Source organism: Tachyglossus aculeatus, chromosome 7, assembly GCF_015852505.1.
Source record: "Tachyglossus aculeatus isolate mTacAcu1 chromosome 7, mTacAcu1.pri, whole genome shotgun sequence".
In the NCBI taxonomy this organism is placed as follows: Eukaryota; Metazoa; Chordata; class Mammalia; order Monotremata; family Tachyglossidae; genus Tachyglossus; species Tachyglossus aculeatus.
Genome location: NC_052072.1, coordinates 19,524,747 through 19,538,762, shown reverse-complemented (window position 1 = coordinate 19,538,762; position 14,016 = coordinate 19,524,747). Strand labels below are relative to the sequence as shown.

At 50.4% G+C, this 14,016-nt stretch overlaps 1 protein-coding gene across 1 annotated transcript in view; it reads right to left on the bottom strand.

Annotated features, from left to right (window-relative positions):
* Positions 1-14,016, bottom strand: part of DEF6 (DEF6 guanine nucleotide exchange factor) — a 35,076-nt gene that overhangs the window by 6,433 nt on the left and 14,627 nt on the right. The window contains exons 5-9 of the mRNA XM_038749409.1: positions 13,780-13,926; positions 11,733-11,841; positions 9,441-9,739; positions 9,086-9,252; positions 4,184-4,382 (exon numbers count right to left, since the gene is read on the bottom strand). Of these exons, the coding sequence (XP_038605337.1) occupies positions 4,184-4,382; positions 9,086-9,252; positions 9,441-9,739; positions 11,733-11,841; positions 13,780-13,926 (921 nt within the window). The remainder of the gene's footprint in view (positions 1-4,183; positions 4,383-9,085; positions 9,253-9,440; positions 9,740-11,732; positions 11,842-13,779; positions 13,927-14,016) is intronic.

Sequence of the window (14,016 nt, the reverse complement as noted above, 5' to 3'; positions counted from 1 at the left end):
CCTCATTAATTCATTAATTCATTCAATCAGTCATATTTATTGAGTGCTTACTGTGTGCAGAGAACTTTACTAAGCGCCTGGAAAATATAATACAGCAATAAATAATAATAATTATTACTATAGTACTTGTTAAGCACTTGTTATGTGCCAAGCACTGTTCTAAGCGCTGGGGTGAGAAGGACGGGCAGCCTATCTACCCTCCCGGTCGCCCTGTGGTCCCCCAGAAGGAGCAGCTTGGCTGTCAATCAATCAATCAATCAATTAATCGTATTTATTGAGCGCTTACTGTGTGCAGAGCACTGGACTAAGCACTTGGGAAGTACAAGTTGGCAACATATAGAGACAGTCCCTACCCAACAGTGGGCTCACAGGCTGTCGATGCCTGTCTACTTGTTTCGGCTCAGCGGAAAGAGCCCGGGCTTTGGAGCCAGAGGTCATGGGTTCAAATCCCGGCTCCGCCAAATGTCAGCTGTGTGACTTTGGGCAAGTCACTTCACTTCTCTGGGCCTCACTTACCTCATGGGGTAAAATGGGGATTAAGACTGTGAGCCCCAGATGGGACAACCTGATCACCTTGTAACCTCCCCAGCGCTTAGAACAGTGCTTTGCACCTAGTAAGCACTTAATAAATGCCATCGTTATTATTATTATTTGGAGTCTGAGGTCATGGGTTCAAATCCCAGCTCCACCAAGTGTCAGCTGTGTGACTTTAGGCAAGTCACTTCACTTTTCTGGGCCTCACTTACCTCATGGGGTAAAATGGGGTTTAAGACTGTGAGCCCCGCATGGGACAACCTGATCACCTTGTAACCTCCCCAGAGCTTAGAACAGTGCTTTGCACATAGTAAGTGCTTAATAAATGCCATTATTATTATTATTGTCTGTCTCCCTGCATCTAGACTGTTGGGTAGGGATTATCTCTATTTGTTACCAAATTGTACTTTCCTAGCACTTAATACAGTGCTCTGCACACAGTAAGCACTCAATAAATATGAATGAATGAATGAGTGAATACAAGGTAATCAGATTGTCCCACGTGGGGCTCACAGTCTCAATCCCCATTTTACAGATGAGGTAACTGAGGCACAGAGAAGTTACGTGAACAGAGAAGCAGCATGGCTCAGTGGAATAAGCATGGGCTTTGGAGTCAGAGGTCACGGGTTCAAATCCCTACTCCGCCACTTGTCAGCTGGGTGACTTTGGGCAAATCACTTCACTTCTCTGTGCCTCAGTTACCTCATCTGTAAAATGGGGATGAAGACTGTGAGCCCCCTGTGGGACAACCTGATCACCTTGTAACCTCCCCAGCACTTAGAACAGTGCTTTGCACATAGTAAGTGCTTAATAAATGCCATTATTATTATTAAGTGGCTTGTCCAAGGTCACATAGCAGACAAGAGGCCAAACCGGGATTAGAACCCACGACATCTGACTCTCAATCCCGGGCTCTTGCCACTAGGCCGATGATCCCTGCCCACAGCGGGTTTACAGTCGAGTCTCTACAGTGTACAGCCTCTTGGAGAAGAAGTGATTTTAGGAAGGTTTTGAAGGTAAGGGGAGAGGTGGACTGTCAGATATGAAGAGGGAAGGAGTTCCGGGCTGGAGGGAAATCGTGGGCAAGGGGCCATTCATTCATTCATTTAATCGTATTTATTGAGCACTTACGGTGTGCAGAGCACTGTACTAAGCGCTTGGGAAGCACAAGTTGGCAACATATAGAGACGGTCCCTACCCAACGGTGGGCTCACAGTCTAGAAGGCCAGTGGTGGAATAAGCAAGACAGGAGTACAGAGAGGTGTTAGGCAAGCAGCGTGGCTCAGTGGAAAGAGTACAGGCTTTGGGGTCAGAGGCCATGGGTTCAAATCCCACCTCCGCCACTTGTCAGCTGTGTGACTTTGGGCAAGTCACTTCACTTCTCTGGGCCTCAGTTCCCTCATTTGTAAAATAGGGATTAAGACTGTGAACCCCCTGTGGGACAACCTGATCATCTTGTTACCTCCCCAGCACTTAGAACAGTGCTTTGCACATAGTAAGCACTTAATAAATGCCATTATTATTATTATTATTACTATTAACGGAGGCACAGGGAAAAGAAGTGACTTGCCCAAGGTTACCCAGCAGACAAGTGGCGGAGAAAGGACTAGAACTTGCGTCCTTCTAACTCCGAGGCCTGGGCTCTATCCACTAGTCCATGCTGCTTCCTAGTGGAGAGGCTGATGCAGTAGCCAAGGCGGAATATGATAATATTAATAATAATAATAATAATAATAATGGCATTTATTAAGCACTTACCATGTGCAAAGCCCTGTTCTAAGCGCTTGGGGAGGTTACAAGGTGATCAGGTTGTCCTACGGGGGGGCTCACGGTCTTAATCCCCATTTTACAGGTGAGGTAAGTGAGGCCCAGAGAAGTGAAGTGACTTGCCCAAAGTCACCCAGCTGACAATTAGCGGAGCTGGGATTTGAACCCATGACCTCTGACTCCAAAGCCCGGGCTCTTTCCACTGGGTCATGCTGCTTCTCTTGGATGGGCAACTGATGGAGGTTCTTGAGGAGTGGAGAGATGTGGGCTGAGCTTTTTTTTAGAAAAATGATCCAGGCAGCAGAGTGAAATGAGGCCTGGAGTGGGGAAAGATGGGAGGCAGGGAGGCCAATGAGGAGGCTGCTGATAATAATAATGATAATAATAATAATAATAATAGAGGTATTTGTTAAGCACATACTATGCGTCAAGTACTGTTCTAAACGCTGGGATAGACACAAGCTAATCAGGTAGCACACAGTCCCTGCTGCCCCATAAGGGGCTCACAGTCCCCATTTCACAGATGACAGCGTGGCTCAGTGGAAAGAGCCTGGGCTTTGGAGTCGGAGGTCGTGGGTTCAAATCCCACCTCCGCCACTTGTCAGCTGTGTGACTTTGGGCAAGTCACTTCACTTCCCTGTGCCTCAGTTACCTCATCTGTAAAAGGGGGATTCATTCATTCAGTTGTATTTATTGAGTGCTTACTGTGTGAAGAGCACTGTACTAAGCGCTTGGGATAAAGACTGTGAATGCCCGTGGGACAACCTGATCACCTTGTTACCTCCCCAGTGCTTAGAACAGTGCTTTGCACATAGTAAGTGCTTAATAAATGCTATTATTAGCACTGTACTAAGTGCTTGGGGATGAAGACTGTGAGCCCCCTGTGGGACAACTTGATCACCTTGTTACCTCCCCAGTGCTTAGAACAGTGCTTTGCACATAGTAAGTGCTTAATTAATGCCATTATTATTATTATTATTATTATTATTATTGTTAACTGAGGCACAGGGGAAAGAAGTGACCTACCCAAGGTTACCCAGCAGACAAGTGGCAGAGACAGGACTATAACTTGTGTCCTTTTGACTCCGAGGCCTGGGGTCTATCCACTAGGCCATGCTGCTTCCTAGTGGAGAGGCTTATGCAGTAGCCAAGGTGGGATAGGATAATAATAATAATGATGATGGCATTTATTAAGCGCTTACTATGTTCAAAGCACTGTTCTAAGCACTGGGGAGGTTACAAGGTTCCAGTCTTCTAGACTGTGAGCCCACTGTTGGGTAGGGACCGTCTCTATATGTTGCCAACTTGTACTTCCCAAGCGCTTAGTACAGTGCTCTGCACACAGTAAGTGCTCAAAAAGTATGATTGATTGATTGATTGATTGACTGATTGAAGGTGATCTGGTTGTCCCACCGGGAGCTCATAGTCTTCATCCCCATTTGACAGATGAGGGAACTGAGGCCCAGAGAAGTGACGTGACTCGCCCAAAGTCACCCAGCTGACAAAAGAGCCCGGGCTTTGGAGTCAGAGGTCGTGGGTTCAAATCCCGGCTCCGCCAGTTGTCAGGTGGGTGACTTTGGGCGAGTCACTTCACTTCTCTGTGCCCCAGTCACCTCATCTGTAAAATGGGGATTAAGGCTGAGAGCCCCCCGTGGGACAACCTGATCACCTTGTAACCTCCCCGGCTCTTAGAACAGTGCTTTGCACATAATAAGTGCTTAACAAATGCGATTATTATTATTATTATAAGTGGGGGAGCTGGGATTTGAACCCGTGACCTCTGACTCCCAAGCCGGGGCTCTTTCCACTGAGGCACGCTGCTTCTAGGCCGAGGATGAGGGCTAGAGGACGGGTTGGCCGGGGAGGAGAGTTGATGTCTCACCTCCACGTCTTCGTCGGCCCGCTGCCGGTCCTGCCGAGCCTGCTCCAGCTGCTGCTGTGCCTGCTGCAGGCTCCGGCTCTGCGTCTCCATCTCCTGCCGGAGCTCCTGCCGTTCCCGCCGGGCGCGCTCCATGCTCATCTCCTGCTCCTCCTTCAGCTGCAGCAGCTGCTGCAGCTTCTTCTCCTCCTCCTCCAGCAGCCTGGACGGAGGACCATTGCTCCATCAATCATAATAATAATCACGATGGCATTTATTAAGCGCTTACTATGTGCAAAGCACCGTTCTCAGCGCTGGGAAGGTTACAAGGTGATCAGGTTGTTCCACGGGGGGCTCCCAGTCTTCATCCCCCTTTTACAGTTGAGGGAACTGAGGCCAAGAGAAGTTAAGCGACTTGCCCAAGGTCACACAGCTGACATTTGGCGGAGCAGGGATTTGAACCCACGACCTCTAACTCCCAAGCCCGGGCTCTTTCCACTGAGCCACACATGTGCCAGGCACTGTTCTAAGTGGTGGGGTAGATTTAAGATAATCGGGTTGGACTCAGTCCCTGTCCCACACAGGGCTCACAGTCTTCATCCCCATTTTACAGTTGAGGGAACTGAGGCCAAGAGAAGTTAAGCGACTTGCCCAAGGTCACATGGCTGACATTTGGCGGAGCAGGGATTTGAACCCACGACCTCTGACTCCCAAGCCCGGGCTCTTTCCACTGAGTCACGCATGTGCCAGGCACTGTTCTAAGTGCTGGGGTAGATTCAAGATAATCGGGTTGGACTTAGTCCCTGTCCCACACAGGGCTCACAGTCTTCATCCCCATTTTACAGTTGAGGGAACTGAGGCCAAGAGAAGTTAAGCGACTTGCCCAAGGTCACACGGCTGACATTTGGCGGAGCAGGGATTTGAACCCACGACCTCTAACTCCCAAGCCCGGGCTCTTTCCACTGAGCCACACATGTGCCAGGCACTGTTCTAAGTGGTGGGGTAGATTTAAGATAATCGGGTTGGACTCAGTCCCTGTCCCACACAGGGCTCACAGTCTTCATCCCCATTTTACAGTTGAGGGAACTGAGGCCAAGAGAAGTTAAGCGACTTGCCCAAGGTCACACGGCTGACATTTGGCGGAGCAGGGATTTGAACCCACGACCTCTGACTCCCAAGCCCGGGCTCTTTCCACTGAGTCACGCATGTGCCAGGCACTGTTCTAAGTGCTGGGGTAGATTCAAGATAATCGGGTTGGACTTAGTCCCTGTCCCACACAGGGCTCACAGTCTTCACCCCCATTTTACAGTTGAGGGAACTGAGGCCCAGAGAAGTTAAGCGACTTGCCCAAGGTCACACAGCTGACATTTGGCGGAGCAGGGATTTGAACCCATGACCTCTGACTCCCAAGCCCAGGCTCTTTCCACTGAGCCACGCATGTGCCAGGCACTGTTCTAAGTGCTGGGGTCGATTCAAGATAATCGGGTTGGACTTAGTCCCTGTCCCACACAGGGCTCACAGTCTTCATCCCCATTTTACAGTTGAGGTAACTGAGGCCCAGAGAAGTGAAGCGACTTGCCCAAGGTCACACAGCTGACAACCGGCAGAGCCGGGATTTGAACCTATGACCTCTGACTCCAAAGCCCGGGCTCTTTCCACTGAGCCACGCTGCTTCTCTATCAACCCATCGCGCCCTCACTTTGCATTCTACTAAGTGCTTGGGAGAATAATAATAATAATGTTGGTATTTGTTAAGCACTTACTATGTGCCAAGCACTGTTCTAAGCGCTGGGGGGGATACAAGGTAATCAAGGTTGTCCCATGGGGGGGCTCACAATCTTAACCAGCGTGGCTCAGTGGAAAGAGCCCGGGCTTTGGAATCAGAGGTAGTGGGTTCAAATCCCGGCTCCGCCAATTGTCAGTTGTGTGACTTTGGGCAAGTCACATCACTCCTCAGTTACGTCAACTGTAAAAAAAATGGGGATGAAGACTGTGAGCCCCCCTGTGGGACAACCTGATCACCTTGTAACCCCCCCAGCACTTAGAATAATAAGAATAATAATAATAATAATGGCATTTATTAAGCGCTTACTATGTGCAAAGCATTGTTCTAAGTGCTGGGGAGGTTACAAGGTGATCAGGTTGTCCCACAGGGGGCTCACAGTCTTAATCCCTACTTTCCAGATGAGGTAACTGAGGCACAGAGAAGTGAAGTGACTTGCCCAAAGTCACACAACTGACTGGCGGAGCTGGGATTTGAACCCATGACCTCTGATTCCAAAGCCCGGGCTCTTTCCACTGAGCCATGCTGCTGCTGCTTAGAACAGCGCTTTGCACATAGTAAGCACTTAATAAATGCCATTATTATTATTATTATTTATTATTACTTAACTTCTCTGGGCCTCAGTTACCTCATCTGTAAAATAGGGATTAAGACTGTGAGCCCCACGTGGGACAACCTCATCACCTTGTATACTCCCCAGTGTTTAGAACAGTGCTTGGCACATAGTAAGCACTTAACAAATGCCATCATTATTGTAAGCGCTTAGAACAGTGCTCTGCACCCGGTAAGCACTCAATAAATACGATTGAATGAATGAATAAGGGACGACCATCGCTCAATCAACCGATCGTGTTTATTGAGCCCTTACGTTGTGCTCTACTAAGCGCTTGGGAGAATAATAATAATAATAATAATAATAATAATAATAATGTTGGTATTTGTTAAGTGCTTACTATGTGCCAAGCACTGTTCTAAGCGCTGGGGGGGATACAAGGTAATCAAGGTTGTCCCACGTGGGGCTCACAATCCTAATCCCCATTTTACAGATGAGGGAGCTGAGGCACAGAGAAGTGAAGTGACTTGCCGAAAGTCACACAGCTGAGAAGTGGCAGAGCTGGGATTAGAACCCATGACCTCCCCCTCCTCCCCCTCTCCATCCCCCCGGCCTTACCTCCTTCCCCTCCCCACAGCACCTGTATATATGTATATGTATTCGTACGTATTTATTACTCTATTTATTTATTTTATTTGTACATATTTATTCTATGTATTTTATTTTGTTAATATGTTTTGTTTTGTTCTCTGTCTTCCCCCTTCTAGACTGTGAGCCCGCTGTTGGGTAGGGACCGTCTCTCTACGTTGCCGACTTGGACTTGGGGAAGCAGCGTGGCTCAGTGGAAAGAACCCGGGCTTTGGAGTCACAGGTCATGGGTTCAAATCCCGGCTCTGCCAGTTGTCAGCTGTGTGACTTTGGGCAAGTCACTTCACTTCTCTGGGCCTCAGTTACCTCATCTGTAAAATGGGGATGAAGACCGGGAGCCCCCCGGGGGACAACCTGATCACCTTGTAACCTCCCCAGCGCTTAGAACAGTGCTTTGCACATAGTAAGCGCTTAATAAATGCCATTATTATTATTATTATTATTCCCAAGCGCTTAGTCCAGTGCTCTGCACACAGTAAGCGCTCGATAAATAGGACTGAATGAATGAATGAATGACCTCTGACTCTCAAGTCCAGGCTCTTTCCACTGAGCCACGCTGCTTCACAACAGCAGAGCAGATGCAATGCCTGCCCACAGTGAGCTTCTGCCGCAGAGGGATAGATGGAGGGGAGGAAGGATACCCTTCCCTGTCCACCCAGGAACCAACCGGGCCTCCACTCTCCGGGGCTGGAGTGGGCAGTGGGCAGAGCGGGGACGGGGCGAAACGCCGGGCCCGACCTCTGGCTATTAATGTCCGCCTCCCCCTCTGGACCGTGTGTCTGTTCATTGTTGTATCTTTTTTTAAAATGGCATTTATTAAGCGCTTACTATCATCATCATCATCAATCGTATTTATTGAGCGCTTACTATGTGCAGAGCACTGTACTGAGCGCTTGGGAAGTACAAATTGGCAACATATAGAGACAGTCCCTACCCAACAGTGGGCTCACAGTCTAAAAGGGGGAGACAGAGAACAAAACCAAACATACTAACAAAATAAAATGAATTACTATGTGCAAAGCACCGTTCTAAGCGCTGGATTGTACTTTCCCAAGCGCTTCGTCCAGTGCTCTGCACACAGTAAGCGCCCAATAAAGTCAGCTGAATCATCATCATCATCAATCGTATTTATTGAGCGCTTACTATGTGCAGAGCACTGTGCTGAGCGCTTGGGCAGTACAAATTGGCAACATATAGAGACAGTCCCTACGCAACAGTGGGCTCACAGTTTAAAAGGGGGAGACAGAGAACAAAACCAAACATACTAACAAAATAAAATGGATTACTATGTGCAAAGCACCGTTCTAAGCGCTGGATTGTACTTCCCCAAGCGCTTCGTCCAGTGCTCTGCACACAGTAAGCGCCCAATAAAGTCAGCTGAATCATCATCATCATCAATCGTATTTATTGAGTGCTTACTATGTGCAGAGCACTGTGCTGAGCGCTTGGGAAGTACAAATTGGCAACCTATAGAGACAGTCCCTACCCAACAGTGGGCTCACAGTCTAAAAGGGGGAGACAGAGAACAAAACCAAACATATTAACAAAATAAAATGGATTACTATGTGCAAAGCACCGTTCTAAGCGCTGGATTGTACTTTCCCAAGCGCTTCGTCCAGTGCTCTGCACACAGTAAGCGCCCAATAAAGTCAGCTGAATCATCATCATCATCAATCGTATTTATTGAGCGCTTACTATGTGCAGAGCACTGTGCTGAGCGCTTGGGAAGTACAAATTGGCAACATATAGAGACAGTCCCTACCCAACAGTGGGCTCACAGTCTAAAAGGGGGAGACAGAGAACAAAACCAAACATACTAACAAAATAAAATAGATTACTATGTGCAAAGCACCGTTCTAAGCGCTGGATTGTACTTCCCCAAGCGCTTCGTCCAGTGCTGTGCACACAGTAAGCGCCCAATAAAGTCAGCTGAATGAATGACCTGGTCTGGGCAGAGCGCATTGCCTCCTCGTCCCTGCGTGCTTTGACTTCCAGCTGCAACGCTTCTTGTAGCCGCTGCTGCATCTCCTCCAGCTCCGAGATGCGCTGCCGCTGCCGGGCCGCCTCTTCTTCCTTTTGCTCCATCTCGGCCTGCATGGAGGCCCGGGCCTGGACGTCCGCGTGGAGAGGGAGGATCGGGGTTCTCCCGAGGCTCGGGGGCGGAGGGGGTCAGCCCTCCCTGCCCCCTGACCCCGAGAGGCGTCAACCCCACTCCCTCCGGTACTCCCGGCCCAGGGGGAAAAGCAGGCCTCGTGGAAAAGAGGGGGTCTGGGATCCGGCCTCGAGCTTGGGCCCACCTGCTCCGCTTCCCGCAGCTGCCCCTCCAACGCCTTCTGCATCTCCTGATGCTGCTGTCGCCGCCGTTCCTCCTCCTGGTGCAGCAGGCGTTCGGCCTGGCTCTGAGCCTCCTGCAGCAGCTCCAGCTCCTGCAGTTTCCGCTCCTTCTCCTCCTGGAGCTGCTGCAGGCGGGCCAGCTCCTCTTCCCGGGCCATCCGCTGCCGCTCCTGCCGCTCCCGCTGTTCCCGCCGCTTCTGCTTCAGGTCCTTGTGCAGGGACTTCTTCCCTTCCACCTGCAGCCGGATTGCCGTCTGGATCGCTGCAGCAGCGGGGCGGAGGGGGAGTGTGAGCCCACTGTTGGGTAGGGACTGTTTCTATGTGTTGCCAATTTGTACTTCCCAAGCGCTTAGTACAGTGCTCTGCACATAGTAAGCGCTCAATAAATACGATTGATTGATTGATTGATTGATTGAGATGGAGTCGGGGGGAGAAGCAGAAGGCCAGGGGTCAGGGCGGGACACGATGGGCAGAAGAAGCAGGAGTGGAGTAAGAGCGAATGGCCGGATCAGGGTGAAGTCAAGTCAGCTGAGGGACCACCCAGGCCGACATAATAATAATAATAATAATGACATTTGTTAAGCGCTTACTATGTGCAAAGCACTGTCCTAAGCGCTGGGGGGATACAAAGTGATCAGTTTGCCCCACGTGGGGCTCACAGTCTAGAAGATGAAGACTGTGAGCCCCACGTGGGACAACCTGATCACTTTGTATCCCCCCAGCGCTTAGAACAGTGCTTCACCTTAATCTTCTAGACTGTGAGCCCACTGTTGGGTAGGGACCGTCTCTCTATGTTGCCAACTTGGACTTCCCAAGCGCTTAGTACAGTGCTCTGCACACAGTAAGCGCTCAATAAATACGACTGAATGAATGAAGCCCCATTTTACAGATGAGGTAACCGAGGTTCAGGGAAGTTAACTGGCTTGCCCAAGGTCACACAGCAGACATGTGGTGGAGCTGGGATTCGAACCCATGACCTCTGACTCCAAAGCCACTGAGCCACGCTGCTTCTCGTGACAGGGGGACATCTATCTCCCCCTGTAGACTGGACGCTCTTTTTTATAACTCTGCTGTATTGAACTTTCCCAAGCGCGCGGCCGAGTGGAAAGAGCTCGGGCTTGGGAGTCGGAAGACCTGGGTACTAATCCCAGCTCTGCCGATCGTTCTGCCCATTGCTTGCTGTGCCACTTGGGGCAAATCACGTCGCTTCTCTGTGCCTCAGTCTCCTCAATTGTAAAAGGAGAAGCAAATAGATTAAATACCTGTTCTCCCTCCCCGTCTCCATGCGGGACAGGGACTGTGTCTGACTTAACCTGTACCTACCCCTATCGTCCTGACTTGCTCCCTTTGTTCGTCCCCTCTCCTAGCCCCATCGCACTTAGGTACATGTTTATTTATTTATAAATAAATGTATAATATTTATAATTTACTATAATACATTTATTTATTTATGAATGTATTTATTTGTGCCGTCTGTCTCCCCTCTTCTAGATGGTAAGCTCGTTGTGGACAGGGAGTACATCTGTTTATTGTTGTCGAAATGCTTAGTACAGTGCTCTGCACACAGTAAGCACTCAACAAATACAAGTGAATGAATGAATGAATGAACAGTGTTTGTCACATAGTAAGCACCTAACAGATACCATTAAAAAAGTGCTCACTACAGGGCGCTGCACACAATAAGTGCTCAATAAATACCACTGATTGATTGGCTGACCTGGAGGACTTAAAGTGAGTGAGGTCACTTCAAAGAGAATAATAATAATAATGATGGCATTTATTAAGCACTTACTATGTGCAAAGCACTGTTCTAAGTGCTGGGGAGGTTACAAGGTGATCAGGTTGTCCCAGAGGGGGCTCACAGTCTTAATCCCCATTTTACAGATGAGGGAACTGAGGTGCAGAGAAGTTAAATGACTTGCACAAAGTCACACAGCTGACAAGCGGTGGAGCTGGGATTTGAACCCCTGACCTCTGACTCCAAAGCCCGGGCTCTTCCCACTGAGCCACACTGAAGGTCACTAATGGGAATGGGGATGGATGGAGGCGGGGGTCCAGGGGAGGTGTGGCGGAGAACGGGATCGGGGGCGTGCGGGGTGTTTGGGTGGAGGAAGAAGGGGTCAGGGGTGTTTGGGTGGAGGAGGAAAGTGCCAGGGAGGTGTGGGGTGGCGGAAGCGGGGTCAGGAGCCCGTGAGGCGGGGGAAGCAGCCCTTAGGACAGTGGGCCGAAGGGAGGGGGCTACTGCCGCTCCTGACCAGCCGTCCATTCCTGGCGCTGGCGCGTGTCAGCCGCACTCATCTCGTAAGTGCGCGACGCCGTCTTCACGCAGAACATGCAGCGCTTCCCATCCCGGTCCGGAAGCACCTGGGGAAGGTAGGGGGCCGTGGGGCCGGGGCCCTCCGCTCCCTGAGCCATCCACCTCCTCCCTGCCCCGTGGTGGCCCTTGTCCCCTTCCCCTCCAGGCTGGGCTGGGATCCCCTGGTGGGCAGCAACCCCCGAGGTGCCGGGTGAAGGGGTCAGGGGTGACTGGCCCCAGTGGGCAACTAGGCCTTCTTCCTCCTTCCTCCCAAAAGGGTCTGGGAGCATCAGGGGATTGTACCTCATTCTCGCCTGTCCCGCCGTCGTCCCCCGGCCCACATCCTTCCCCTGGCCCGGAATGCCCTCCCTCCCTGCATCCGCCAAGCTAGCTCTCTTCCTCCCTTCAAAGCCCTACTGAGAGCTCACCTCCTCCAGGAGGCCTTCCCACACTGAGCCGCCTTTTTCCTCCCCCCCTCCCCATCCCCCCCACCCTACCTCCTTCCCCTCCCCACAGCACTTGTACAGATTTATTACTCTATTTATTTGACTTGTCCATATTTACTATTCCATTTATTTTGTTAATGATGTGCATAGAGCTTTAATTCTATCTGTTCTGATGATTTTGACACCCGTCTACATGTTTTGTTTTGTTGCCCTTCTAGACTGCGAGCCCGTTGCTGGGTAGGGACTGTCTCTAGATGTTGCCGACTTGTACTTCCCAAGCGCTTAGTACAGTGCTCTGCATACAGTAAGTGCTCAATAAATACAATTGAATGAATGAATGAACCCAACTCCATCAGAGCGAGGACAAACGACAGCACCTTGCTCCACTGCCCCAACCTCCTCTTCCTCCTCCTGCTTCCCCTCCTCATCCTCCTCTTCCTCCCTCCCCCCCCACTTTCTCCTTCCTCTCTCATTCATTCATTCATTCAATCGTATTTATTGAGCGCTTACTGTGTGCAGAGCACTGTACTAAGCGCTTGGGAAGTCCAAGTCGGCAACAGATAGAGATGATCCCTACCGACAATTGGCTCACCGTCTAGAAGGGGGAGCCAGACAACAAAACAAAACATGGAGACAGGTGTCAAAACCATCAGAATAAATAATAATAATGATGATGGCATTTATTAAGTGCTTACTATGTACAAAACAGTGTTCTAAGCGCTGGGGGGATACAAGGTGATCAGGTTGTCCCATGGTGGGCTCAAAGTCTCAATCCCCATTTTACAGATGAGGTAACTGAGACACAGAAAGGTGCAGTGACTTGCCCAAAGTCACACAGCTGACACTTGGCGGAGCCGGGGTTTGAACCCATGACCTCTGACTCCAAAGCCTGTGCTCCTTCCATCGAGTCACGCTGCTTAGCTACATAATAATAATAATGATGGCATTTATTAAGCGCCTACTCTGTGCAAAGCACTGTTCTAAGCACTGGGGAGGTTACAAGATGATCAGGTTGTCCCACAGGGGGCTCCCAGTCTTAATCCCCATTTTCCAGATGAGGTCACTGAGGCCCAGAGAAGTGAAGTGACTTGCCCAAAGTCACCCAGCTGACGAGAAGCAGTGTGGCTCAGTGGAGAGAGCCCGGGCTTGGGAGTCACAGGTCATGGGTTCGAATCCCGGCTCTGCCAATTGTCAGCTGTGTGACTTTGGGAGAGTCACTTCACTTCTCTGTGCCTCAGTTCCCTCATCTGTAAAATGGGGATGAAGATTGTGAGCCCCCCGTGGGACAACCTAATCACCTTGTAACCTCCCCGGCACTTAGAACGGTGCTTTGCACATAGTAAGCGCTTAATAAATGCCATTAAAAAAAAAAAATTGGCGGAGCTGGGCTTTGAACCCATGACCTCTGACTCCAAAGCCCGTGCTCTTTCCATGGAGCCACGCTGCTTAGCTATATGCTCATCATTAACAAAATCAATAGAATAGTCAATATGTACAAGTACCCCCTTCTCTGCTCCTTCCCTCCTCCCCTTCCTCCTCCTCCTCCTCCTCCTCCATCACCTCCACACAGCACTGTGGGTCCAGAGCAATGCTGCCCCTCTGCTCCCGCCGCTCCTCGCTCCCATAGTAGCTCAGGCTGTTGGGCTGCAGCAGGAACCAGCGCTCGGCCCAACTCCGGCGTAGTTGCCCCCGCTTCCACAGGTAGCCCTGCCCCAGGGAGTACCAGTCAGCCGGTGGTCAGTCACCCAGCGGCCCGGCCCGGGCCTCCTCTGACCCGGTGGTCGGTCACCCAGCGGT